General features: G+C 42.5%; 2 protein-coding genes across 11 annotated transcripts in view; one reads left to right on the top strand and one right to left on the bottom strand.

Moving 5' to 3' along the window:
• The window catches only part of TCTN1 (tectonic family member 1), a 28,692-nt gene extending 3,706 nt beyond the window's left edge, over nucleotides 1-24,986 (top strand). For 3 of the 5 annotated variants that reach the window (XM_049619322.1, XM_049619325.1, XM_049619326.1), the window contains 12 exons: nucleotides 6,719-6,849; nucleotides 8,209-8,360; nucleotides 10,063-10,150; nucleotides 11,695-11,804; nucleotides 13,573-13,599; nucleotides 17,906-18,040; nucleotides 18,560-18,685; nucleotides 19,075-19,162; nucleotides 19,704-19,842; nucleotides 20,999-21,161; nucleotides 23,154-23,279; nucleotides 23,865-24,986. In XM_049619322.1, coding sequence (XP_049475279.1) covers nucleotides 6,719-6,849; nucleotides 8,209-8,360; nucleotides 10,063-10,150; nucleotides 11,695-11,804; nucleotides 13,573-13,599; nucleotides 17,906-18,040; nucleotides 18,560-18,685; nucleotides 19,075-19,162; nucleotides 19,704-19,842; nucleotides 20,999-21,161; nucleotides 23,154-23,279; nucleotides 23,865-24,008 — 1,429 coding nt within the window. In that variant the 3' untranslated portion in view covers nucleotides 24,009-24,986. The remainder of the gene's footprint in view (nucleotides 1-6,718; nucleotides 6,850-8,208; nucleotides 8,361-10,062; nucleotides 10,151-11,694; nucleotides 11,805-13,572; nucleotides 13,600-17,905; nucleotides 18,041-18,559; nucleotides 18,686-19,074; nucleotides 19,163-19,703; nucleotides 19,843-20,998; nucleotides 21,162-23,153; nucleotides 23,280-23,864) is intronic. The other 2 variants (XM_049619323.1, XM_049619324.1) reach the window with 2 other exon arrangements.
• The window catches only part of HVCN1 (hydrogen voltage gated channel 1), a 37,039-nt gene continuing 34,765 nt past the window's right edge, over nucleotides 23,554-25,827 (bottom strand). For all 6 annotated transcript variants that reach the window (XM_049619331.1, XM_049619333.1, XM_049619332.1 and 3 more), the window contains 2 exons: nucleotides 25,703-25,815; nucleotides 23,554-25,350 (listed from right to left, as the gene is read on the bottom strand). In XM_049619331.1, coding sequence (XP_049475288.1) covers nucleotides 25,285-25,350; nucleotides 25,703-25,815 — 179 coding nt within the window. In that variant the 3' untranslated portion in view covers nucleotides 23,554-25,284. The remainder of the gene's footprint in view (nucleotides 25,351-25,702; nucleotides 25,816-25,827) is intronic.

Here is a 25,827-nt window from a genome sequence, read left to right as displayed (position 1 = left end):
AAGATTATAAAATTTGAGGACAGAAAGTGAAAAGTCTTCCAGGCTGAAAAACCCATACCCGGTTTCCTGAATTTTGCATCATTCAGAAGCCATGCTGTCCAAACCAATATGTTTGGAGTATGCCTTATTTGCATCCAGCCAGCTGACAGTGCAGGCCAAAGAGAAGAGAGGGTCTACTTGGTTGAGAGTATAAGGAAATCTTTGTTTCCAGAGACTGAATTACATTTCACTCTGATTTGTAAACAGATAATGTGCACGTTTTTGTATAGGTGAATTAGTCTCATGTATATAGCGTAGGGTGAAAAGTGCAGTTTAATTTTACAGCTTTTGTTGTGGATATAGTACTTGTAACAAAAAATTAGATAGGAAAGCTTTGTTTATACTTTTATGATGTGTAAATCTGGGGATTCTCACAGTTCACATTGTATAGGAGAATAATGGCAAATAACATTCCCAGTTGATTATCAGGTTAAGAAATAATCTCTTCTGAATGGTTTGTTTCTCGTAATTCAGATTTCAAAGCTCTTTGAAAAATATAGCACTTAAAAGAGGTTAATTTATTCAGGATGGGACCAATTTATTATTCAGAGATAGCTAACTTAAATTTAGCTATCTCTGTAGCTGAATTTGTAGCAAATTGTAGCAGTTGATACTTGACAGATTGAATGCTTTTTGGAAGTAGGATGTGTTTTTCCATGAAGAACTATTTTATTGATCAATGAGAAAGTGAATCTACTCCCAATATTGTAAAAATGTTTGGAGAATGGTATGTTGTAGTCAGATTACTTTTCTGGTTATCTGGGCTACATCATAGTTAAATCTTTGTTCGAAACCATTCTGCTTTTCTGCCTTAGTAAGTAACAGGAGCCTGAGAGAGATTTCAGCTCCAATTCTAGATGATTATTTAGAATCTTTTTTTTTTTATTAGTCAATACTGAATTTTAGATATAGACTATTTAGAATATGGGTCAGCAAGCTTTTCCTGTGGAAGGCCACATAGTAAATATTTTAAGCTTCACAGGCCAGGGGTGCCTGGGTGGCTTAGGCGGTTGAGCGACCAACTCTTGATTGCGGCTCAAGTCATGATTTCACGGTTCATGAGTTCGAGCCCCGCATCAGGCTCCACACCAAGATAATGTGGAGTATGCTTGGGCTTCTCTCTCTGTTCCTCTCTCTCCCCACCCTCCCTCCCTCCCTCCCTCTCTCTCTGCCCCTCCTGTGTGTACTCTTTTTCTCAAAATAAATAATAAACTTAAAAAAAAAGCTTCATAGACCAGTGGTCTCTGTTGCAACTTCCTCAACTCTACCATTGATGAGCAAAAGCAGCCATAGACAATGTGTAAATGAATGGGCATGACTGTGTTTCAATGAAGTTTTACAAAATTAGATGTGGTTTGTGGACTCCTGGTATAGACATTAGAGCTGAATCCATAGTGCCCTCAGGAAAGGACCTCAGAATTTTTTTTGAGTTAGTTTTCTGCCCCCTTTACTTATTTATTTATTTACATTTAAAAAGTTACATTTATAAATATTCATTTTTAAAAATTTGTTTAATTTACATCCAAGTTAGTTAACATATAGTGCTGTAATGATTTCAGGAGTAGATTCAAGTGATTCATCCCCTATGTATAACACCCAGTGCTCATCCCAACAACTGTCCTCCCTAATGCCCCTCACCCGTTTAGCCCATCTCCCTACCCACAAACCCTCCAACAACCCTCAGTTAGTTCTCTGTATTTAAGAGTATCTTATGTTTTTGTATCTCCTTGTTTTTATGTTATTTTTGCTTCCCTTCCCTTATGTTCATCGGTTTTGTATCTTAAATTCCTCATATGAGTGAAGTCGTATAATACTTGTCTTTCTCTGACTGGCTAATTTCACTTAACATAATACCCTCTAGTTCCATCTACGTAGTTGCAAATGGCAAGACTTCATTCTTTTTGATTGCCGAGTAATACTCCAGTGTGTGTGTGTGTGTGTGTGTGTGTGTGTGTGTGTGTGTACGTACATATATATATATTCTCCATATCTTTTTATTTGTTTAAAAAAATTTTTTTAAGTTTATTTTTGAGAGAGAGATATATGTATATTCTCCACATCTTTTTATTTGTTTAAAAAACCTTTTTTTAAAGTGTATTTATTTTTGAGAGAGAGAGAGAGAGAGAGATAGCATGAGCAGGGAGGGGGCAGAGAGAGAGGGAGACACAGAATCTGAAGCAGGCTCCGGGCTCTGAGCTGTCAACACAGAGCCCCATGTGGGGCTTGAACTCATGAACTGTGAGATCATGACCTGAGCTGAAGCTGGACGCTTAACTGACTGAGCCACCCAGGTGCCCCCCACATCTTCTTTATCCATTCATCCATCAATGGATATTTGGGCTCTTGCCACACTTTGGCTATTGTTGATAGCACTGCTATAAACATGGAGGTGCATGTGCCCCTTTGAAATAGCATATCTGTATCCCATGGATAAATACCTAGTAGTGCAATTGCTGGGTCATAGGGTAGTTCTATTTTTAATTTTTTGAGGAGCCTCCATACTGTTTTCCAGAGTGGCTGCACCAGTTTGCATTCCCATGAGTTAGTTTTACTTACGACTTTCTCCTAAATACAAAGTGTAGAAATAATGAAATAAAAATTAATAATCCTAATTAATTATTTTCATTATGTAGGTTCTAATTCATAAAAGGTTTGTTTACATATGCTTAACTGTCAGCAGCTAATTAATGATTTGTAAATTTATTGTTAAGGTTATTAGGTTAATGTCTGTTTTCCTCACCAGATGTGAGGTTCATGAAAGCAAGATTAATATCCCTCTTACATACTTTCTGTCACTAGTGCCTAGTCTAGCTCCTGCCACATAGTTGGCCTTCATTAGAAGTGAGTTGACTCTGTGGGTGAGTTTCCCCCCTCCACCCCTAACCGGCCCTCTGGTATTCTCTTTTGACTTCTCTACCACTGTCCTCTCAGGAAGACAGCTAGGTCAGAACCTGCAGGCTACCCTGACTCCTGCCTCTTCTTTGCCTTCTCCATCTAGCTGTCTTTCACACCTCGTGCTTCCATGAGCACCAGTGTAGAAGATGAGCTACATGCGGCCCTGCCCTCCAAGAGCTCACTGACAAAGGGAGACGGAGGAATGGTGGCAGTGCTGCCCCAGGCACTGAGACAACTGAGAAGAGTGGCATCTAACCTGGGCAGTTGGACTAAGGAAGTCTTTCTAGAAAAGACAGTCTGAGCTGGGTCCTGAAGGATGTGAAGCTGGCCGGCATGGAATTGGGGAGGGCATTCCAGGCCGAGGGAGCCACGTGACAGAGTCCTGGGAGTGAGGGGGTATGGCCTGGCCTGTTGCCTTAACTGCAGGTAGCTGAGTGTGGCTGGAGAGCAGGACTGAGAGGAGTATGCTGCAGTGGCCGGGGTCAGATCCTGAGGGGCCTTGTGTGCACACTGAGGGTTTGGGTTTTGTCCTGAACTCTGCAGGATGCCAGGGGTGAGGGGATTAGATTCCCACCTTAAGCAGTTCTGCGGCAGCACGGATGATGATGGGTCACAGGGGCTAAGCCTGGTGGCAGGGAACCAAGTAAGAAACTGTTGGAGATACGGATGAACAGGTGCCCTCCTCCCCACGCTGAAGGTGGTGACTAGAGACATATGCAGAACCGATACCCCTCCACTGCACAGGATTTGAGAGCAGGCAGACTGGAAGGGGAAGAGTAAGGAGTTCCGTTCTACTGAATTCTTTACACTAGCCCTTGTGTCTGTCCATTCCTACTCCCTCTGTATAAGGTCATACCTCATTTTGTCGCTTGCTATAAAAAAGCCTTCAGAAGCTCTCATTACCTACATACTTCTTAGCCTGGATTCAGATCTATCCCGATTCAGATCTATCCCCAAACTCTTTCAGATCCTACTTCCTACTAACCCGTCTTGTCTCCTCCATGCATCCGAACTTTGGTACTCAAGAATTTTCTACACCTCATCAGTACATTACCCATCCTTGGCCAATGCCATTCTTGCACTCTCTAACTCCTGTACATCCTTTAAGACGCAGTAGGCCTCGTAAATTTTTTAGTGCTGGATCTTTTCTCATAAATACTATTTATAGGTTCTTTATGCCCACAGTAATGACCAATATGCCATTAGAATTATACAGAGCTTTTGGAAAAGCAGCCACTTATAAAATTGATAGCTTCCTTATACTTCAGCAATAACCATCAAAAAATATAATGAAAATGGGTCCTATTCATAACACCCCATAGAAATGTCACATAAAACGTAAGTACTTAGAATTTATGTGAAGAAAACTGAAATATGGTGTGAGACCTAAAACATTTGAATACATGGAGAGATAATTTTTGTAGTGGGATGAGAAGAATCATTATGTAAACACTTTAACTTATAAAAACTTAATTCATAGGGGTGCCTGGGTGGCTCACTTGGGCATCCGGCTCCTGATTTCGGCTCAGGTCATGATCTCATGGTTTGTGTGCTGGTACCACACAGCGTGGTTGGGATTCTGTCTCTCCCTCTTTCTCTGCCTGTCCCCTGCTCACTGTCTCTCAGATAATTAAATAAATAGATAAAAATAGTTAAAAAAAAACCAAACACCTTAATTTGAAGTGTAATTCCATTGTCAGATGGGGGTGGGGTGGAGAATACATCAGCATGATTGAAAATTCATCTAGAAGAATAAACCTGAGAACAGCCAAGACATTATTGAATAAGAAGAGCAAACTATCAGCTTTCAAACATGTCGTAACATTATAGTAATGAAAGTAATGCATATTGCTTCAAGACAGATAGGTAGATCAGGATGAGAATAGTCCAAAAATCTGTTCTGTGTACTGATTTTAAAAAACCCACAAAATACTATGTATTTTTTTCCTGTTTAATATATAGTAAGTATGATTTTACAACAATGGAGTAAAGTTTGGATCACTCAGTAAATGATGTAAGATGGTAACTATTGAAAAGTAAAAATGTTAGACTTCTGCATCATAGCGTTATATCAGTAAATTACCAATAGATCAAAGAGTAAAATGTTAAAAAAATTAATGAAAAAATGAAAAATATAGGGGAAATTTGTTGTTCTTGGGTTAAGGAATATCTTTTAAGCATAAGCCCACGGGCAAACCATAAAAGATTGATAATTTTATTTAAAAAATCAAGGGGTACCTGGCTGGCTCCGTCCACGGAGCATGTGACTCTTGATGTCAAGGTTGTGAGTTCAAGCGCCATGTTGGGTGTAGAGATTACTTAAAAATAAAACTTTTGGGTTAAAAAAAATGTTTTTTAAGTAAGGCTTCATGCCCAGCATGGAGCCCAACACCAGGCTTGAACTCATGACCCTGAGATCAGGACCTGAGCTGAGATCAAGAGTCTAATGCTTAACTGACTGAGCCACCCACATGCCCCAAAAATAAAATCTTAAAAAAAAAAAAGATTAAAACTTCTTTATGACAAAAAACACCATAAAATTGAAAGGTAGCAAACAGGGAAAAACTATTTACAACACATGACACTCGAGATTCTTAAAAAATGGATTCTTGCAAACCAATGAGAAGACAAATATCCTCATAAAAAATGTTGAATAGGTATGAAGAAGCACCTTCCCGAAGAAATACCAGTGAGCAATAACCATATGGAAAAATGTTTACACTCACTAGTAAATGAGAAAAGTCAAATTAAAACAATGAGATAGCAGATTTTTGCCTGTGAAATTGGCAAAGTGTAGAAACTGAATAATGTGTATTCTTGGCAATAGTACAGGGACATAGGCACTCTTAACTGCAGTACTGGTGAGCACGCGTCTTCCCTTTCTGGAGGGAATCTGGCAGTATGTCTCAGAAGCCTTGAACAATACACCTACCTTTTGACCCAGCAATTCTACCTCAGGGAACACAGCCTGAGGAAATAGCTGGAGACGTTCATAAATATGTGCAAGGGTGATGTTAAAGCGTTATATGTAATCGGGGAAAGCGAGAAACAACCTAGACCAACAGTAGAGAATTGGCTAAAAAAGATTGGGGTAGCTTACTTAAATAAATTGGTATAGCATGAAGCCATTTCATATAGTATTGCAAAAACATATTGATGACATGAGAAATGTTGGGCAGTATATACTGAGAAAAGGTCTTAAAAGCAGCACATAGAATATGATCCCATTTTTGTTACCTTGCTATCTTCACACCATACCTGTATCAAAATGATTACACTTTGTCAAATCTGGGATTGGTTCAAGTCTTGACTGTACCCTAACTTCTAAGCCCCCAAACTTCCAGATGACTTCACAGTTTCTGATTTTCAGTCTGTTGAAGGCAGCTTTATTCTAAAGACAAGGAATTTTGGATCCATTCTGGGTACTTGTAAACAATCCGAAGTTCTGCAAAATTTTATAATTGATGGTGTCAGAGTTTTACAAGGTTCATTGACATCAAAATTATACCCTGATCTATATTCTGTACTTGATACGATTTCCTTAAAGGTTATTCTACTTGTCTTAATATTTTCTCTGTTAAAGGAAAAAGTTTCAAATGCCGAACATTTTAACACTGAATAAACCAAATAGAAATGGATTCAGTTCTAACATCACGCTTTCATAAATATCTTCCACGTAGTTGTTAACGTAGCACGGTACAAGCATCTGACAGTTTTAAAATAATCTTGCTAAGATTGTGTGCATATGCCTTAAAATTTTGTATTACTATTTTTTAATTTCCAGGGGTGATAGTCAGTTTTGTAGTCAAAAAGCAGCCATCTATTCATTGAATTTTACAGCAAACCCACCTCAAAGGATATTTAAACTTGTTGACCAGATTAATCCATCTATTTTCTGCATTCATATTACAAACTGTAAGTATTTGATGCTGATATACTTTGAGAAGCCCTGGAAATTTTTTCTTTAAAAAGTTCTTTTATGGAAAAAATGTCTCATTCAGTTAGATTTAAAGCATTCAGTTTATGGTTTGGCTCAGGTGTATCTTCTGAGGCCTTTTCACAGGCGACTGCAAAAGCTTGATAGGCCTGTGGGCACGCATATTTTCATTAAAACTTATGTGCTTATGTAGTTGTCTTTTGAAGTTGCATACTTTATTTCACAGGTGTTTATAATATGTAGGCATGCGTAGGAATCTAGATTTATTTAGGTTGTGTGTATATTTATGTAGTTTTTTATTTTCTCCTGGTTTTTTAATGGTTGAAAATCAGGTTCAGCTTTGGTTTCAATTTCCTTTTTTCTCTTTTATTTTTACTAAGAATATTTGCATGAAAACAGGATCTTTATCTTTATCTGAGCATTGAGCTCAGATAGGGGTCTAGAGCCAAAAGTACATATAAGTGCAAAGTGTTATTAAGATATCCAAGATCAAAGACATATTTATGGTTTTATTGCTTAAACTTCATCATCTTTTCAGAACGTCTTTATATTTTGAGTTCGTTCCCTTGCAGTCGAAAACCAGACGAATGCTCTGTGATTGGTAATCTAAAGTAATGACTGGTCAGTTATTGTTGGGTCCTATGACGTAAGACCAGGCAACTGAGCATACCAGCCCATTTCCTCCTCTCTATTCCATACACAGCACATTGTTCTCCTGGGCGTTGGTTGGAGGTGGCTGCGTGATGGTAGAAACACAGTCTTTTGTCCCTGTCACCATCTGCAGAGAGCTGTACCTCTGAGGTTGATGCAGCCGGCTCCCCAGTCCGTGGGCTGCAGAAAGATTGATTATTATTGGCTTTTGCTGTGCTTCGCCTGCAGGCTTTACAAACCATTACTTCCACACTGTTAGAGGAACAGGCTGAACCTGGGGATCCTGTTTATTTAATAAGACTCGAGAAATTTTGGGTAAAGTAAATATGGAAAGAGACACTTTTTTTTTCATATCAGCCTTTAAAAAAAAAATTAATGTTTATTTTTGAGAGCGAGCAAGCGAGCACGAGCGGGGGAGGGGCAGAGAGCGAGGGAGATACAGAGTCTGAACCAGGCTCCAGGCTCCAGGCTCTGAGCTGTCTGCACAGAGCCTGACAAGGGGCTTGAACTCACGAACTGCAAGATCACGACCTGAGCCGAAGTTGGACACTTAACTGACTGAGCCACCCAGGCCCCCTTCACATCAGCCTTAATGCTACTTAAAAGCTGTTTCCAAAATATTATGTGTTATATATAATGCTCATATTATATTGTATGCTGACTTAGAATACTTTTTCTAAAAACAGATAAACCTGCGTTATCATTTATTAATCCAGAAGTGCCTGATGAAAATAATTTTGATAAATTGATGGAAACATCTGATGGTTTTTCCTTGAATTCAGAATCAGAGATTTCTTTCACAATCCAGTCAGATGCTCCAGATACTGCAAAATATGAGGTGAATCAAGAACTTGATTAAGTCCATTCATCTTGTTGCAAATATCCTGTCCTTGTGAGTTAATTTTTCAGTATGTTTTCAGCAAAACTGGTTTCCCTGAGACAGAATTCACATTACAGAGGGGAAAACTTCATGTTCATGCCTACAAATCAAAGATCACAAAGATTAAAATTGAGTAGTTGAATTCTAACGTAAGGTTTTTTGATTCTTTAGTGAGCCTGCATTTTTCTCTGCAGAAATCTTTGTGCTTCTCCACCTCAAAAGACGCAGCAGAGTGTGTGAGTCATGCTGTTGGGGACACAGAGTGGATTAGTTGTGTGCCTGGTCCACTTCTCAAAGCTGTATTTAGTTTTACAGATTTTAGAAAAATGTGTGCTATTTTATATGCTATCCATTAGTAAACTTTTCAATGTAATATACATTAACTTTGAATAAACTTCAGATTTTTTGGAAACATCTTAAAAGAGAAATATAAAAACATTCTGTGCTAATTCTAAAAGGTAAAAGCATCGAGGTACATATGATGGAAAGGCCATAGTGTCCATGAAAATGCACACTGGAAATCACTGTTAATAGATCAGCATATATTCCTGATTTTTAAGTGCATCTATAAAAATATACATGTATAGTATTGTATGGAAGTAGGATTTGTAGTTATCTACATTGTTATGTAAGCTTCCTTTTTTATTCAGTGATAAATCTTACGCATCTTCCCATATCAATATAAAAATTACCATTTCTTGATCATTTTCCACATGCCAGTCACTGTGCAAAGCTTTCCAGACATTACTTCACACAACCCTGAAATAATGCGTCTTGTCCCCATTAACCGATGAGAAAAAGAAACTTCAGTCTAGGAAAGTAACTTATCAGAGCTACTGTCGGAGCTACAGTTTACTGATACAAAGTATACCCTCTGTGTATGTATCATCATTTATTGTTGAACCATTCCACTATTAACAGACATTTGTTTCCGGTTTTTGCTATCATAAATAATCCATAAGGAACATTCTGATAGATACGTATATCTTTGTCTGATTAAATCCTTAGGATACATTCCTATAACTGGATTAACTTGGGCGAAATGAATGGAAGTTTAAAACCTCTGTCTCAGGTTGCCCTCCAGAAAGATTATAGGAGTTTAAACTCCCAGGTCCAGTGAAGGAGAGGGCTTGTTTCCCTAGATCCTTGTTGGCACCGAGATTCAAGAAAATTGGCTGTATGCCCAACAGCTGCAAATTTTGATTTGAATATTGGGGAAAAGTTTCACATGGTTTGGTTTTGGGAAAGAAGGCCTATCATTTTTATGATTTTGATGTATACCGTATCTGTTATTAAATAATTATTGCTAATAAAAAATAATTACCTGTCTCACTTCCGTTGCTGGCTACCCAGTTTCTGTTTGCATTGGGAGATGCTATGTCAACTTCTTTTATACCTCTCTGGAGGAATTCTGTAATAAAAAAACAAAACAAAAACCCTGCAAATACAATAATGTTCACACACAGAGACATACATCCTTAAAAGAAAGGGATGGGGCACATGGGTGTAAGCTCCGTGTGGGCAGGGACCATATCTGTTTTTTGTTCATCACTGTGTTCCTGATGCCTGTAACTCTGTCTGGCACATAGTAGGTGTCTCGTAAGTGTTGAATGAATGCTTTTAATAGCACCATAATAGCTACTGGTTGGTCTGTTCACAGTATGGGGTTCGTCTGCAGACTTCAGATTCATTCTTGAGATTTCCCTCTCCCCTTACATCATCTCTCTGCACTGATGATAACCCTGCAGGTAAGACAGTGGGCAATTTTTTCTTTCTCTCTATAAACAGAGTTTGGTCTTAGTTTAAATTTATAGTAGTCATAATGGAACAGGCTTCATAACTAGAAATAGTCTATCTTTGAAAGAGGTCTCAAAGGTTATGCAGTTTAGATTCCCAACCAGTGCCCAGATCTTTTCTACCATGTGACTGCATGAGCACTTGTAGTGATGGGGAACTCACTACCCGAAACCAGCCCACCGTTGTTTAACCCTGCCAAGCTTGGGGGAAGTTCTTTCTTCACTGGAGCTAAAGTTTGTCAATAGCTAATGTTTATTAAACACTTACTTTGTGCTGGGTATTGTATTAAGTGCTTCCACGTGTTTTTCCATGAGGAAACTGAGGAACATTCAGTTTCTTGCTCAGGCCCGCTCAGGCAGTGGCAGAGCAGGGATGCAGCCCATGCAGCTGCTTCCCATGGATCCTGCTTCTCCTTTCAGGAGCATCATAGACTCTGTGGAGTCACCGTCCTGGCAGTGGGAGGCAGCAGACATGGCTCTCCAATCCTTAAGGCAGCAGGCAGCATCACAGTGAAGAAGCTAGCTGAGTAGTGTATGGTCACATGTGGCCGAATGGAACATCATTTCGTACAGGAATGGAAGTGGATTCTGTTGAAAAGATGCTCAATCTTGCTCACAATAGGAACAGTGTAAATTAAAACCAAACTGAGATACCATTTCCATCCAATGGATTGGCAAAGCTTAAGAAATTTAAGACTCTGGAGAGTCTTGATCTCCAGGAATTGATCTTACATACCTGGTGGGACCATAAATTGGTACAGCCTCTGTGAAGAGCAGTTTAGCAGTATGTGTCAAAATTGCAGGTGAATATGCCCTTTGACCCACTGTTCTGCTTCTAGGAGTTGGTCCTACAGAATGTCTGGCCCACATGCAAAATTGTAGATCGCAGCATTGTTGGTGATGGCAAAGCCAGAGATAACTTAAGCGTCCATTAATGTGGAACTGGTTGAATAAATTGTGGCAGATCTATGATAGAATACTGATTATCCCTAAAAAAAAAGGAGAAATCTCTTCATATTCTGAGCTAGACTGAACTCCAGAATATATTGTTCAGTGAAAAAAAGTGAAGGGCAGAATATATTGCACATATTTGTTTCTAAAAGGGGAAAGGAATACTAAAAATACATATACCCACGCTTTTATTTGCGTAGAATATTTCCAGAAAGATACACAACAAACTTGACGCTGATTGTCTCTGGAGACAAGCAGTTGTTTCTGGTGGTGGCTGGGCCGGGGCGGGGATGGGGGGAAGGGGACAAGGGTTGGAGAGAGACTCTCAATATCCTTTTGTGCCTTTTGAATTGTGTGAATGTATAACCTATTCAAAACACAATTTCTTAAACCCTATGTGAAGCATGTTGTATATCTGTGTTATAACTTATTTTACGATTTTACTTAGATTACAAGTTTTTAGTTACCATTGGACAGTTGAAAAATTTCTTCTCTCTCTCTCTCTCTCTCTCTTTTTCCTCCCTTGGGAACGTTATTATTTCTAGCATTTCTGGTGAACCAAGCTGTTAAGTGCACCAGAAGGATAAATTTGGCACAGTGTGAAGAAATTGAAGCCCTGGGCATGGCTTATTACAGCAGCCCTAAAATTTTGAGGGTAAGAATTATTTTGAAGCAAAACTTATTCATCAGGTTTGTTTTCTGTTCTTTGCACTCTTTTTTTTTATAAAATTTTTTTAAACATGTATTTATTATTGAGAGACAGACACAGAGCGTGAGCAGAGGAGGGGCAGAGAGAGGGGGAGACACAGAATCGGAAGCAGGCTCCAGGCTCCAAGGTGTCAGCACAGAGCCCGATGTGGGGCTCGAACCCACGAACCGTGCGATCATGACCTGAGCTGAAGTTGGCTGCCCAACCAACTGAGCCACCCAGGCGCCTCATGTTCTTTGCGCTCTTTTGAAATAATGACAAGTATAGAAAAATTTCAGTACCTGATTGACAATTCAAGTTTAAATTTGTCTTCTCTGGTTCTTCAGTATACTGTTACCAAAGATATTGAAATAATCACTTAAAATAATTTTTATTTTTACATAGCTCATATTTTGCTTTTAGTCATTGTGGGTTTTTTTGTTTTTTTTTTGCGGGGGGGGGGGGCTCTCGCTCATTTTCATGGTAACCGATAATGTCTGTCTCCTGAATAAAAAAAGACTTTAAGAACTGAAAACTTTAGAAATTATAAAAACATCTTAATGTGTGTGGCAGAAATAATCACATCAGCACCAAAAAGATACCTCTCTGAGAAGCAGGCTGGAAAAGAATAGAAAATCCACGTTCTGGTTCACTGATGAAATAAGCAGGAAGAGACAGGTAGGAGATAGGGTTGCTGGAGAAGGGGAAGAGGTCACGGTGTTACCGAGGCCCCTTCTTTCTGGTTGCAGTGACCAAAGCCGGAAGGGAGTCAATAAGAGAGGCCACTGGCCCACTTGGTGGATGGCATGGAGGGTTGTGAGAGGTAAAAGTTATTTTCAATAATGAAAAACCATATGATTGCTGTGAACCCTCACCTCCTGATTTCCTTATTTTGGGGGGAACGGGAAGGGAGGAGGCTGGTCCATGACATCAGTATTCATCTGGGCTGCAGTTTTCAGAACCAAGTTTAAGCTTTTCCTCTCCCATCCCTTTCCCTCTTCCCCTCTCCTCATAAGTCAGCCACGTAGATCTTTGAATTCTTGCAGGTATTTGACCTCTCATGGTGGTGCTCAAGTAGCCCCTCAAGCGTGCAGTCTCCGCGCTCTCAGCCCAGGCCTCCCCAAACATGTCTACTCAGCCCCCACCCCTGAGTTCCCTTTGGCCTGGTAGGGTGTCTTATGATGAAAAGTGAGGTTGGGGGAGACGGGGACGGAGAGTGAAGGGAGGCCGAGGCCTTCGGAAGAGTACTCTGCTGTGTTGGGGATGCAGGAGCTCGCCATTGAGTAGTTTGGGCTAAAGGCAGGAAGAGCAGTTAGGAGGCTGTGGAATCACCTGGGCCGGTGACAGTGGCCTTCCAGTGAGGACAGGTGCAGGAGGGTGACCTAGGAGGATAGGAGCCACATCTCCCCCACAGTACTGTGTCACTGGTGACCATGTAGAAAGTACGTAAAGATTACAGTGAAGCATGGAGGCTTCCAGAGACCAGCTCTGTCAGGCTGTTCCATTAAGCTTCCAGTCTAAAAGAAATGAATATGGAAGGAAGACATAAAGTTACCTTTGGGTTAGGAGATAGATATAAAAATATGTAGGTGGCAAGTCTTGATTAAGGAAACTGTTTTCTTCTTTGTGAAGTCTGTGATAAGTTGAATATATCCTTTAACCTGCGGTCTGAAAAAGCAATAGAAATGTTTCTTTCCGTTGTACTTAACAAAATTTGTTGTTTCTTTTTGTTTAGGTGCCTGGTTTAAGAACAAAGGCAGAGGTAAGAGTATTTCTTGGTGGAAAGTAAGATAGATTATAATATATGGTCTTATTTTTGAGCCCTTTGAAATGAATACACTTATGATTAGAAGGGTACCTTACTGCCAATAACAAAAACATTTGCCAAAAGGCAAACAGAAATGAAATAGGGAAACTCCTTAGTAGAGGACCTTTTTGTAATTACAGATTTTGAAAATTTGTAAAATTTTGAAAAATACAAAATTTTCAAAACCCCTGTTTTCATAGTTTGCACTTTTTCATATTTAAATGGTTTAGCTATGTTATTGACAATGGGTTCACACCCATTGGCTTCTGTGCTTTCCAGGCATCCCTTTAGATCTTCTTGGTCTCCTGTCAGGAGAGCTGGTTAGCTACCAGGATGCCTTCTGTCCATCTGTCTGGGGTAGAAGGTAGAAACAGTGAATGGTCCTGTGAATGTCCACACTTGTGTAGGAGCTGAACCCTCTTGGTATAGCTTCAGGGGTTGAGGTATGGGTGTCGATTCTGTCCGACCCCACTCCAGAGGCTCTGTCAGGCTGTGGTCGGGAGGCCAAGGTCTTCTCGTGGGTATGTTAGAGCAAAGGAACATGGATCTACCCCTTATTTTTGGGTCTGCACCCTGTGCCTGTGAATACAGTCCCCAAGGAGGACCAAGTTGATGGCCTTGTCATGGTCTCCCACCAAAGCTCATGGAATTGGTTGACCTTGGTTCAAAATTCAACTTCGCCATTATTTTCTCATATGACATATGCCTCACTCTCCCCAGTTGTTGAGCAGATGGTAAGTGTGTGCCCCAGAAAAGGTGTAAGGCTTGAGTGGGAGAATGCACTTAGGTACTCTGCACAGTGTCTGGTGCCCAGGGAGCACTTGGGACAGTGATACCTACTGTAATTGATTTCGTCAAGTCTCTAGACACAAATGTGTTTGAGGTAGACATTTGAAAGGAAATAGTCATGTGACTTCGGACTTCACACTTCTGTGTGTAGGCCTGGATTTCCTCATCTGTGAAGGTGTTTTCAAACTTGTTCAGAGTTTTTCAAATGTGATCTTAAGCAGAACTCTCCCTACTGTGTTAAGTTGGATTGAATCCAAAGCCCCTGGTTGGAGCAGGGGTGGGGCCCAGAGCTCTCCACCTGCCTGGCCTCCCCATCTCTCTCCTGTTTAGTCCTTCTGAGGAACCTATGGCTCCCAGGAACCCAGTTTGAAAACCATACAATAGACTAGCTTTCAAATACCTCAAATCAAAGTGCTTTGATTCTACCATTCAAAACTTGAACGGTCTGTGGGGACAGCGATCCTGTCCATCTTGTTCATGACATATCCATAGTAGTAAGCTGGTGCCTAGTATGTACTGGGTACTCAGTGGGTTACGTGTTAATTGAATCAGTGCCTAGGGGATTGGTTCAATCAAGCAGGGAAGACCTAGTGTGAGGATGACGGGTGTTATGGGAAGGGGCGTGCTGCGTGCTGAACACTGTTCTCATTCCTATGCACGTCTGAAGTCCATTAGTCTGTTAGTCTCAGCAGTCCTGGGAGTGGGGCCTGTTGTCACTCCCTGGTACGTGAGTTACAGAGCAGTTGAATTAGCTTGCTCAAGGCTGCCCAGTGGGGAAGTGGCAGAGCTGGGATAGGAATCTCCAAAGACCTAACTCTCAACCACAACACTGGACAAGCTATACTGTGTGCCAGGCCCCCAGTTACAAGCTTCACACACATTCCTTCTCTGCCTCCTATGGCCATGCAGTCAGGAAGTGGCACTGGGACTTAGAACTCAGATTTGTGTGATACCAAAGCTTGTGCTCTAAAGGACAAATATATCAACTAATACCAGAGATTGTTGATAAAGATTTTTAAAAAGCAACTTCCAAGATTTGTTAGAGGATCAGGAGTATAAAAATCGGATCTAGGCTCCCTGTTAAGTGCAGCCTGTTAGGCTTGCCTGGAATCGTTGTTAATATCTATTGAACCATCAATGAGAGATTAAGTTACGGCACTATATTTCCACTGTTACGTACGCTTTAGTTCTTGGCCACAGGGTAGCTTGGGGGTGGGATAGGACCGAATAGGACATTCAGGAAACCAGAGTAGCCCCACCATTTTCATTCTGTGACTATTCCAGTGGCTGTTGCCAGACCAGTCTTTCCAAAGCTTGTCTAACCTGGGCCCTTCGGTTTTTGCCAACTATGTCTGTATACCACCGGAATGGCTCCATCACAGGCTGGTGTGGAGGGGTGTGCGCTTTCTTAGAACCCAGGATTCGTGCTGAACCAGGGATCAGTGGGTTCAGATAAAGAGATCCAGGGTTGTCCTTTGAGGATGTAAACTGAGGAGTTCGTTAACTCATAGCAAGGGACTCCCTGTGTAGGTCTTACGTGGATTGGTGGGCTTGTTATGCAGAGGGTGTTGTGGTGCTTGGTGGTGCCCTTTTGCCACTGTTGTCACATGACAGCTTGTCTTTGCTTCCAAACCCTGTCACGTTCCTAGAGGTTTGACTTATAAGGACAGTTACAGGTCCTCTTGGTCATGGGAGCAGATGTGTAACAACTACTTATTTATCTATAAAATGACAGCTTAAATACCTAGTAATTTTGAATTATAAACAGCATGGTACATGATTGAGGGCAAAGTTCAAAGCAATATAAACAACTAGATACAAGTTAGATTCCTTCCTAAACAGTGATTTCTGAGCACTGACATTTAAAGCAAACATCAGATTTGTCACATGGTATGAAGAGGCCCAACTCCCTAGAGGGTTGAGCCATTTAAAGGATTGCTTGCTGCTTGTTGTTCTGCTGGCTGTGGCCATAAATGAAAAATGTCCTTTATTTTTTAAAACAATGTTATTTATCTTGAGGGAGGGAGAGAGAGAGGAGCACACAAGCAGGGGAGGGGCAGAGAGAGAGGGAGAGAGAGAATCCCAAGCAGGTTCCATGCTGTCAGCGTCCAGAGCCCGACACGGGGTTTGAACCAACACATGGTGAGATCATGACCTGAACCAAAGTCAAGCGTTGGACACTCCACCGACTGAGCCACCCAAGTGCCCCATGAAAAATGTCCTTTAATAGCATTGGGTTAAACAGAGCTTCCTGATTCTGCTTGAAAGATTTATCTGTCTCTGTTTTCTCTTACCATGATCCCACCACTGTGTGTGTGTGTGTGTGTGTGTGTGTGTGTGTGTGTGTGTGTGTGTAAGGGTGTGTGTAGAAGTTGGGTGTGAAGTGGGCCAAGGGTATATTCAGGGAAGGTGTGGGGGTATAGGGAGCTTTGTTCTGGGAATGTGCAGAATGTGCTCATGTGTACAGAATGAGGGCATTTATCGGTAGGAGCTGTGCTCTGGAGGTGAATATATGTGAATGTGAGATACAATTCACATACCATAAAACTCACCATTTTTAAGTGTGCGATTTGTGCAGTTTTTAGTATATTCACAAGGTTGTGTAACCATCACCACTACCTAATTCCAGAACATTTTTTAATTAATTTAAAATGTTTATTTTTGAGAGCGAGAGAGAGCGAGCGAGTGTGCGCGCGCATGTTGGGGAGGGGCAAAAAGAGAGGAGACGGGATCCGAAGCAGGCTCCAGCAAGCCCGAAGTGGAGCTTGAACTCACGAAATGTGAGATCGTGACATGAGCTGAAGTCAGACGTTCAACCAACCGAGCCACCCAGAACATTTTCATCACCTCAGAAAGAACCCCTGTGCTCATTAGCAGGCACTCCTCATTCTTCTCTAATCCTCTCCGTCAGCCCCTAGGCAACCACTAATCTACTTTCTGTCACTGTGGATTTGCCTGTTCTGGACATTTCCGATAAATGGGATCATGTAATATGTGACCTTTTGTGTCTGGCTTCTTTCACTTAGCATCATGTTTTCAAGATTCATCTATGTTGTGGAATGAATCAGCACTTCATTCCATTTTATGGATGAATAATATTCTTTTGTATGGCCATACTACATTTTTCCATTTATCAGTTGATGGATCATTGCATTGTTTTCAGTTTTTGGCTGTTAGGAATGCTGCTGTGAACATTTGTGTACAAGTTTTTGTGTGAACATAGATTTTCGGAGATAACCACTTTGAAAGATTTGGTAATATCCTTCTCTAGTATTTTCTGTGTAAATATATCTACATATAAGCAAATGTATCTTTGCAAGTGTGGAACTATAATATGCATACTGTTGTGTGGCATGCTTTTCCCTGCTTGGCAGTCTGTCGGCGGCGGAGTTTGTCTCCAGTTTTTCGTTACTGTAACCGATTCATCTCTATTGGACGGTGTCCTCAGTGAGCCATCTCCTTTACTTGGCAGATCCCTATCACTGTTCAGTCCATCCTCATGGAGTCTCTGAATAAAACGCTAGCCCGACTGGAGGACACAGATGTACTGAACCAGGCTCTTGTTGAGGCTGGGGACGTTAAAATCTGCACTAACGTTGTTCTTGAGGTAGGTGCCCAGTTTGGCTTTGAAAGCAGAGTCTGCATGGCCCCGAGGGAGGACCTGGACGCCCTTCAGAGGGGGCTCTGGCCCATTCTGATGTGTTGGTTTTCTTGGCTTGCCCTCCTGCTTGCCTTCATGCTCTGTCATTAGAGGATGCTTCTTTAGGGTCTCTGAAAGAATCATGTGTGATTTTTCTCCACAAACCTAGTGACTTTCAAGAATATACCAAAATTTGTTGTCGTTGCTGTTGTTTTACCACATTTCCCCTGCGGAGATTGACTGATCACGATCTGCTCAAACCTGCTGATTTGGAATACACGTAACTCGGTACAGAGAGGCTCAGATGACGCTGTCAGCTGGGGGTGGTGAGGCAACTCGTCCTGAAGTCTGATGAGCCAGGACAGAAAAGCTTCCATGAATAGAGAAATGGGAAAGGACTTGCCTTCTATATGTATTCTGAATTATTAATACAGCTACAGAAATGCAACAGGAACAGGTGGATTTGGAGTATCGTTTTGTTTTTAGGTCAAGTACAGCCTCACATATACAGATGCAGGGGAAATAACCAAAGCTGATCTCTCTCTCCTTCTGGGGACAGTGAGCAGTGCAATGCTTCCACTTGAGCAAAAGTTTGAAATTCGTTTCATTCAGGTAGGTTTGATCAATTTTGTACACATAATTAATTGCAAATAAAAAGAAATCATAACTTCTTAGGGGAAAAGGTATCCCAATTTAGAAGTATTACCATCTATCCATTTGTACTAAACGAAGGGTTTATGTCGCATGTGTTTGTGAGGAAATCAGGCAGAGTCCTTGTATCTTATCCTTTCTGGGAGTAAGATTTTCTTCCATGTGAGCTTGTTCTTTTATAGAATGATCTACTCCTACACTCAGCAGATATATTTATAGTTCTGAGTAGGGGGGAGGAATTCTTTTATTGGTTGGAAATCCTAGATTTCACTGTGAAAAGCATTTTATTTTCGCCCTATTTCCTTATCAAATTAAGAATTATTTGGGGGCATTTCTTCTTTGTCTTTCAGCAAAATACAAAGCCGGTTCCTCTCAGTGGAAACCCTGGTTATGTTGTAGGGCTCCCATTAGCTGCTGGATTTCAGCCTCAGAAGGGATATCCTTTTTGGTTCTGTAGACAAGGTTGATTTCCCTGTCCACTTGTGTGTGTCGCTCTTCTCTTTATTGCTGAGAGTCCTGTGAGCTGGAGACTAGTTCTGGCCAGGACTTCTCTGGTTGGCTGTGGTGGGTGGTGGGTCTGGCCGCAGAGCACGTGAGGTACGTGGGGTGGTTGGGGGGTGAAACAGCGTGACCCTGGAAAACGTGTTTTATAGTGAAAATCTTAAGACAGAAAAGTTGACAGACTTTTAGATATATTTAATTGCATACTTAAACAGAGACTCTTAAACACATTTAGTGATTTTGAAAAATTGGAAATATTTTAAAGGAGGAACAGTTTCTGAGGATTTTCCTTCTGAGGATCTCCTAATCAGGGAGAATAGAACCGTTTTTTGCTCTGTCCCGGGAAATAACTGTCAAAATCGCAGATGCCTAGAGAAGGGATATTTGGGTTTCACTTCATGTCACACGTGCGTCACTGTCTCCTGAAAATCGGACTGCTTTTGTACTGGGTGATTGTCCCTTAACTTTCTGTGAATATCTGGGATTATTCAGACCATGAACAGATATGGACAACTTACTATTCTTCGAAGCACAGCGGAGAAAGACTGCTTAGCACTCGAGGGGATCCGGACCCCAGTGTTATTTGGTTATGATATGCAATCTGGCTGTAAGCTAAGGTAAGAGAGAAACTTGTTTCTTTTGGAACTTGTGTTGGTCAGAAAACAAGACATTCCTACTCTTCCCCCATCTCAGTCGAACCTCCCCATCAGCCTGCAAGCGCATGTGAAAGCCACAGTGTGACCTGTTGGCACTAGTGACAGTACCTTTGTTTTCTAATTTTAGTTTTCACAGCCATACACCATTTGTCATGATTCAAAGGAAACTTGTTTAGATCATTTTTCTTATCAGATGTGGCAGAGTAAAAATCTCAAGGCTTTTGGAGATTTGGTTTTAAGGTTGCATACATAGCATCTGAGTTCACAGCAAAAAAAAAAAAAAAAAAAAAAAAAAAAAAACAACTGTCCCTGAAAGTCCTTTCTATATTTCTGAAATTTAATATACATAGTGCAACAAGCCCATTGAGAGGAAGCCTGCATGTGATCTCTGTTTTTACCGTGTTAGCATCAAACATACATAACGTAAAATGTCAGCTCCGCATGGCTTACCCTCATTTCCCCCACTCTGCAGGCAATCTCTTGCAGTTCCTATAGCTGAGTTTTTGGAAACTTACTCCCAAATCTGTGAATAACCTTTATGTAATGCTGCTTCTTGATATTTTGGTCTTACGAATTATTGAGTCCCCACTATGGAAGACCAAGATTTGGCTCTTACCCCTTTCTTCTCCTACCCTACACTTCCCATCCCTACCTCCCCTCAGGGTAATTATAGCATTGTTTTGGTTAGACCAACACATTCCATTTCCATTATTGGTTCTGATCACTTTAGACCAGTATTTCTCTGAGGGAGTTTCAGGGACTATATTTCCACAAGAGTCAGTAGGGGTATGTCTGTGGTCCAATCAATATGTTTGAGCAACACCAAACTAAAGTTAAAAACATGATTCCTTACTGTAAGGAGAGCCTCTAATATGCCAGTGTGCTTCAGGAGGGATGTGGGCATGCAATATTTCCCAAACTTTTGGCCATGGAAACTCTGCTTGTACAGAGCTAACCGAGGTTTCTCAGAGTTAGAGACAGTTTGGCTTCTGTCAAATGATGGGTTTGGAGTGAGAAAATAAAGCAACTGGAGAGGGCACGTGTGTCGTTGAGCCGGTGAAAACTGTTGGAATGAACAACAGCCTCATTGCATCAACTTCTTTTTCCTTCCCACGAGACTGACCAAAGCCATCACGTGTCAGCTCGCAGTGCAGAAAGTGAAGAGCCTCCTGAAGGGCCATGGCTTCCCGGATTATGTGGCCCCTTTTGGAAATTCCCGGGCCCAGGATGTGCTGGACTGGGTACCCATCCACTTCCTCACCCAGGCGCCCCACATGAAGGTAAAGGGAAAGCGGAAGGCTGCACCTGCGCGCGAGTGGTCTCTCCTATTCCCACTGCTCCCCCACCCCCGTGGGGAGGTAGGGGAGCTGTTGAGGAGATGGATGGCTCTGGGCCGGAGCCCGGGCTTTGCTGTCAGATGGGCCTGGGTCTTGAAAACTGTTTTTGCCCCTTGTTAGCGCTCTTGCCTTTGAGGGTTGGAGCCTGTTTCCTCATCTGTGAAATAGGGAGGGAGGGCTACGGTGTCAGCCACACGGGGTGGTGGAGTTAAATGAGGGACATTCGTGGTGCCTAGTGGCCGCTCCGAACGTAGAAACTACCACCCATCGCCATCCTGACTTCGTACGATCACTGCTGGTGTGACATGAGGCATCGTGACAGGACAGGGGAGTATGAGGACTGTCACAAAAAGAGAGACTCCTCCTGTCCACATCGCTGTCCCATCTCTCGTTCCCTGGTCTATAAAGGCAGCCCACACGTGAGAGCTTTCAGTTCCAAAGTTCCCTGAAGAGTTTAATGGAACTTGACATGCTACAGAGAGGTTCCTGATCACATGTGATTGCTCTGCCCACCTTTTTCTTTTGTCTCAGCCGTCAGAGCGTGGGCTGGTCCCCATCACCGGAGGCGTGCTCTCCATCTTATGCTTTAATTGCCCAGCGTTTGCTTGTGGCAGCTTCTCGGGCCTCTCATTATCTGCTTAGCGTATTTATAGCATGGGGACAATGGGGCTGAGGACTAGCTCTCTAGCTCTGATCCGGCCCTCCTCCCGAGTCCCCGGCAGAGACCCATGATTACTCAGTCCCTGCTGTTCAGCTGCTATGTCTTGGCTCGGGTCTGCCGCCTCGGAGCGAGGCAAATTGCTTCTGGCTTCTGGCAGTTGAGTTGAGACATCCAGTTATTAGGACCCCTCAGAGGGGAAAACAGGTTGGGAGGAGAGGCAGTGCAGACATTAGCGTTTTCAGGGTTTTGCTGGTCCAGGGAGCTCAGAGGGCCTGGAGTGGGTTTTGTACTCCCCTTCCAGGAAACTCCAGTAGCAGACATGAGAGCTTGTGCTAATAAGCTCAGTTTCTGCCAGTGGTGTATCGCATCTTCTAATAACAGGATAGTCACGGGGATTTTTTTGCCTGCAAACTTCTTAAAAGGCAGTTCCAAGCTAAGGAGTTCCACCAGTGCCTTTTTGGCAGGCACCAAATTTAGCAGGCTTGGTAGCTTTTCATGCCCTAAAGAGGCGTATTTTTAAAAACTTGTTATTGTGGGGAAAATGTCAAACACACACACAGAAGTAGAGTATTACAATGGAATCCCTTCTACCGGTCAAGCAGCTTCAGTGGTTATCACATTTGCCAACAAACCAGATGTAAAGGCAGGAAAAAGGTTGGGAGGCTGCTGGCCTGTTCTGCCCGGGGGCAGAGGCCTCGGGAGGCGCAGCTGTGGGAGCAATGCTCTCAGTCCACAGGAGACTTAGTGTCTTTGACAACTTACAGACTCATTTCTATACGCTCCTGTGTAACACCTTAATCGCCAACTGATGAGATTAAATAAATGGAAAGAGAGCAACTGCATTTCTTCCAGGTGTGTTTTAACGTGATCTGCAATTAGGTTTAATTTCTGTGAATAACCCCATCCTCTCTTCTCTCCCCACCCAATGCCGGTTTCTCCCCTAAAGAATCCCTGAGCTGAAGTTGGGGCATTTGAAGCCCCGTGTTCCAGTTTGGTGTTGGGATCTCCCCAACTTCCCAATAATGGCTGGTCTTTCTAGAAACGGGAGAGCACGGAAAGATGATGCTTTAGGTGTTAAAATATTTTTGGAGCACTGAGTACTTTAAAATATGTGCTCTCAGCTGTTTTCGTCTGAACTTCTAGAGTCTATTCACTCTCTTGTTCAGAACATTTTGTAATATGCGAAACATTTTACAATTAAAACTGAACTGCAGATTAAGTTTGACATGAGGTTGTGTAATGTTCAGACTGGTGAATGGCATTTTGTTTTGCAGGATTCCTGCCAGCTCCCAGTGGCTTTGGTTATAGAAGTGAAGTGGACAAAGTACGGATCCTTACTGAACCCACAGGCTAAAATAGTTAATGTCACTGCAAATCTAATTGCATCCTCATTTCCTGAGGTACGTCTAACTTGAGTACAAAGGTATCGGTTAAGGGGCCCCTGGGTGGCTTGGATGGGCGTCAAGACTCTTGATTTCAGCTCAGGTCACGATCCCAGGGTCATGGGATTGAGCCCTGTGTTGGGCTCCACGCTGAGTATGGAGCCTGCTTAAGATTCTCTCTCCTTTTGCCCCTCCCACACTTTTCTCAAAATAAACAAACTTAAAAAAATCAAGGTATTGGTTAAGATGTAAGTCCAGACAAAACTCAAGTGTGATAATAAAATTTATTCTGTGAAAAAATTATTGAAATTTAAACACCTTAGCAGTCATTTAGTTAGAAAATTCTGACAACGGTTGAATTCACATTAGCGTTCTTGTTTAGATTTGATCCTTCAAATTCATTGAAAATTGAGTTGAGATGGACATTGATGGGTTAGGACAACCTGGGTAAAAGTGGTATCTTTCATCCAAGTTAGTGGCTGATGGGCCCTCCGCATACCTATGAGATGCACTGACCATGGTCACGTGCGGAAAAGAACGCAACACGTCCCATCTTTGTTAGCACGCTGGAAGGCAGGGCTTGCATCGCTCTTTTTATTGCAGACCAACTCAGGAAATGAAAGAACGGTTCTTATTTCCACTGCGGTTACTTTTGTGGATGTGTCTGCACCTGCAGAGGCGGGCTTCAGGGCTCGGCCAACCATCAATGCCAAGCTGCCGTTTAATTTCTTCTTCCCCTTTGTTTGACGTAAGTTTTTAATCAAGGAAATGACACCACACCTCTAGAATCAAGTGCTGTGGGGCGTGGGCTCCCTTGGAGACCTCCTGTGGTGTTACACCTCTGACCTGTGGGGTTGCCCTCAAACCACACATCTCCTCTCTCCGCTCACTTCCCTCCTTTCTCCTTTTGGAAATTCTACTTAGTGTGACCTTAGAATGGGGCACCGTCTGGTCTTGGTGATTTCCAGTACTGTCGGCACATAGGTCATGTGTGGAAAGCAAACTGCAGCTTTGGGAAGATGGTACAGGGGACAGACCCTGAAGTAGCTCAGGCATCGAGGCTTCATCCAGTGTATTCCTCCTCTGCTTCAACATGACTTATTTTAAAAATACTTATTGTTTGTAGTCCAGGTTTTCTTTCCTTTACTGGTCCCGTGGAAACGAATACAAAAATAGCAAAATTGTACAAAATCGTGCAAGTAGAGCACAGGGCCTCACGAGGGGATCTTTCCCCGGTGTCACCTTCATTACATGGAGTCTTGGGTCTAATTGCTATTTCGGAGGCAGGCACTGGAGCTCTCCAACGGGCGGGTTGTACGGGATACCACAGAGCAGTTCCTAGCAGTTGATGCTGGAAAGAATAGAGTAGGAGGTCCCGAGGGAAGGAGCTGCTTTTATACATTAATTGCACAGTAATTGAGAAAAAAGTTGTCAGGTGGCGGAACTGGGTAGAGCCAGTTAGAAGCTAGACGCGGCAGAGGAGGGGCTGGGTACCTGAGGACAACCTCCCTGGAGGAATATGCACCAAGAGGAGCTGTTGAGAACAGCTTGGGAAGAGAAGACTTTCTAGAATGGGCTGGTAGCTAAGGTAGCTTTCTTTTTTCCTTTGTCTTTCAGAATGCCCATATGAAAGAATGCACTGGTTCCTCAATATACACGCGAAATGCGAAAAGTACACTGATGAGATAAAATTTTACATACAACTAGTAGTTGTCCAGCTTCGTTCATTTTCAAGCAAAAGTGTCAACATGAGAGAATATAGTTTATGATACACGGTGACGTGGAGTGAGGACGGGATGGGAAGCTCTTGGTCACGCCAAGAAAGGAAGGGCAAGCCTTTCCCCCGCCTTCCCCCCTCCCCCTACCACCTGCCCACCCCGGAATCCAAGCTGGGCGGAGGTGAGGCAAAGGCATCGAACCAAACCTCTCCCCGAAACGGGCCCAGGAGAGGCAGCTGTCTTTCTCTCAGAGACACAAGCCCGTGGGAGCAGGGTCTTCTCTTTGGGGTGGAGCAGGTGCGCATCTAGTTGACCTCACCAAGAAGTCCGTGCTGTCTCAAGAGCTTGTTAAGTCTTTCAATTTCTTGTTCCTGTCATTACAGAAGCAGACAAACAAGTCAGTTTACCTTCTGAGCCTCGCCAGAGATGTGGTGAGCATTCAGCGGGTCCCCCGGATGCACAGCCGAACGAATGCCACACTCCTACTGGAGTCTGCCAGTGGAGCCCGCCTCAGTCAGATGGGGTCCAGTGGGCGACTCCAGTGACAGGAGGTACTCAGAGGAGGGACACTTGACATAGCTCTGGGGAAGGAGGCGATGCCTAACCTGAGTCTGAAAGAACAAGGAAGACTTAGTCGAGGGCTGTGTCCGAGCAAGGGCCTGGCAGGGAGAAGCGCAGAACTGAAGGCAGACAGGTGGCATTTTCCCAAAACTGTGGTCTTACCTTCTCAGAGCAGCTGAATTCAAGGTGTTGGATCTTGGCGGCCAACTGTATATTCATCTGTTTTAACCTCAATAGTTGCCGTTCTGAACGTGTCTTAACAGAGATAATTATTCCTGTAAAATAAT

Source organism: Panthera uncia (assembly GCF_023721935.1).
Source record: "Panthera uncia isolate 11264 chromosome D3 unlocalized genomic scaffold, Puncia_PCG_1.0 HiC_scaffold_8, whole genome shotgun sequence".
NCBI lineage: Eukaryota > Metazoa > Chordata > Mammalia > Carnivora > Felidae > Panthera > Panthera uncia.
The sequence above is the reverse complement of the archived record's forward strand: the minus strand, read 5'-3'. Positions and strand labels throughout refer to the sequence as shown.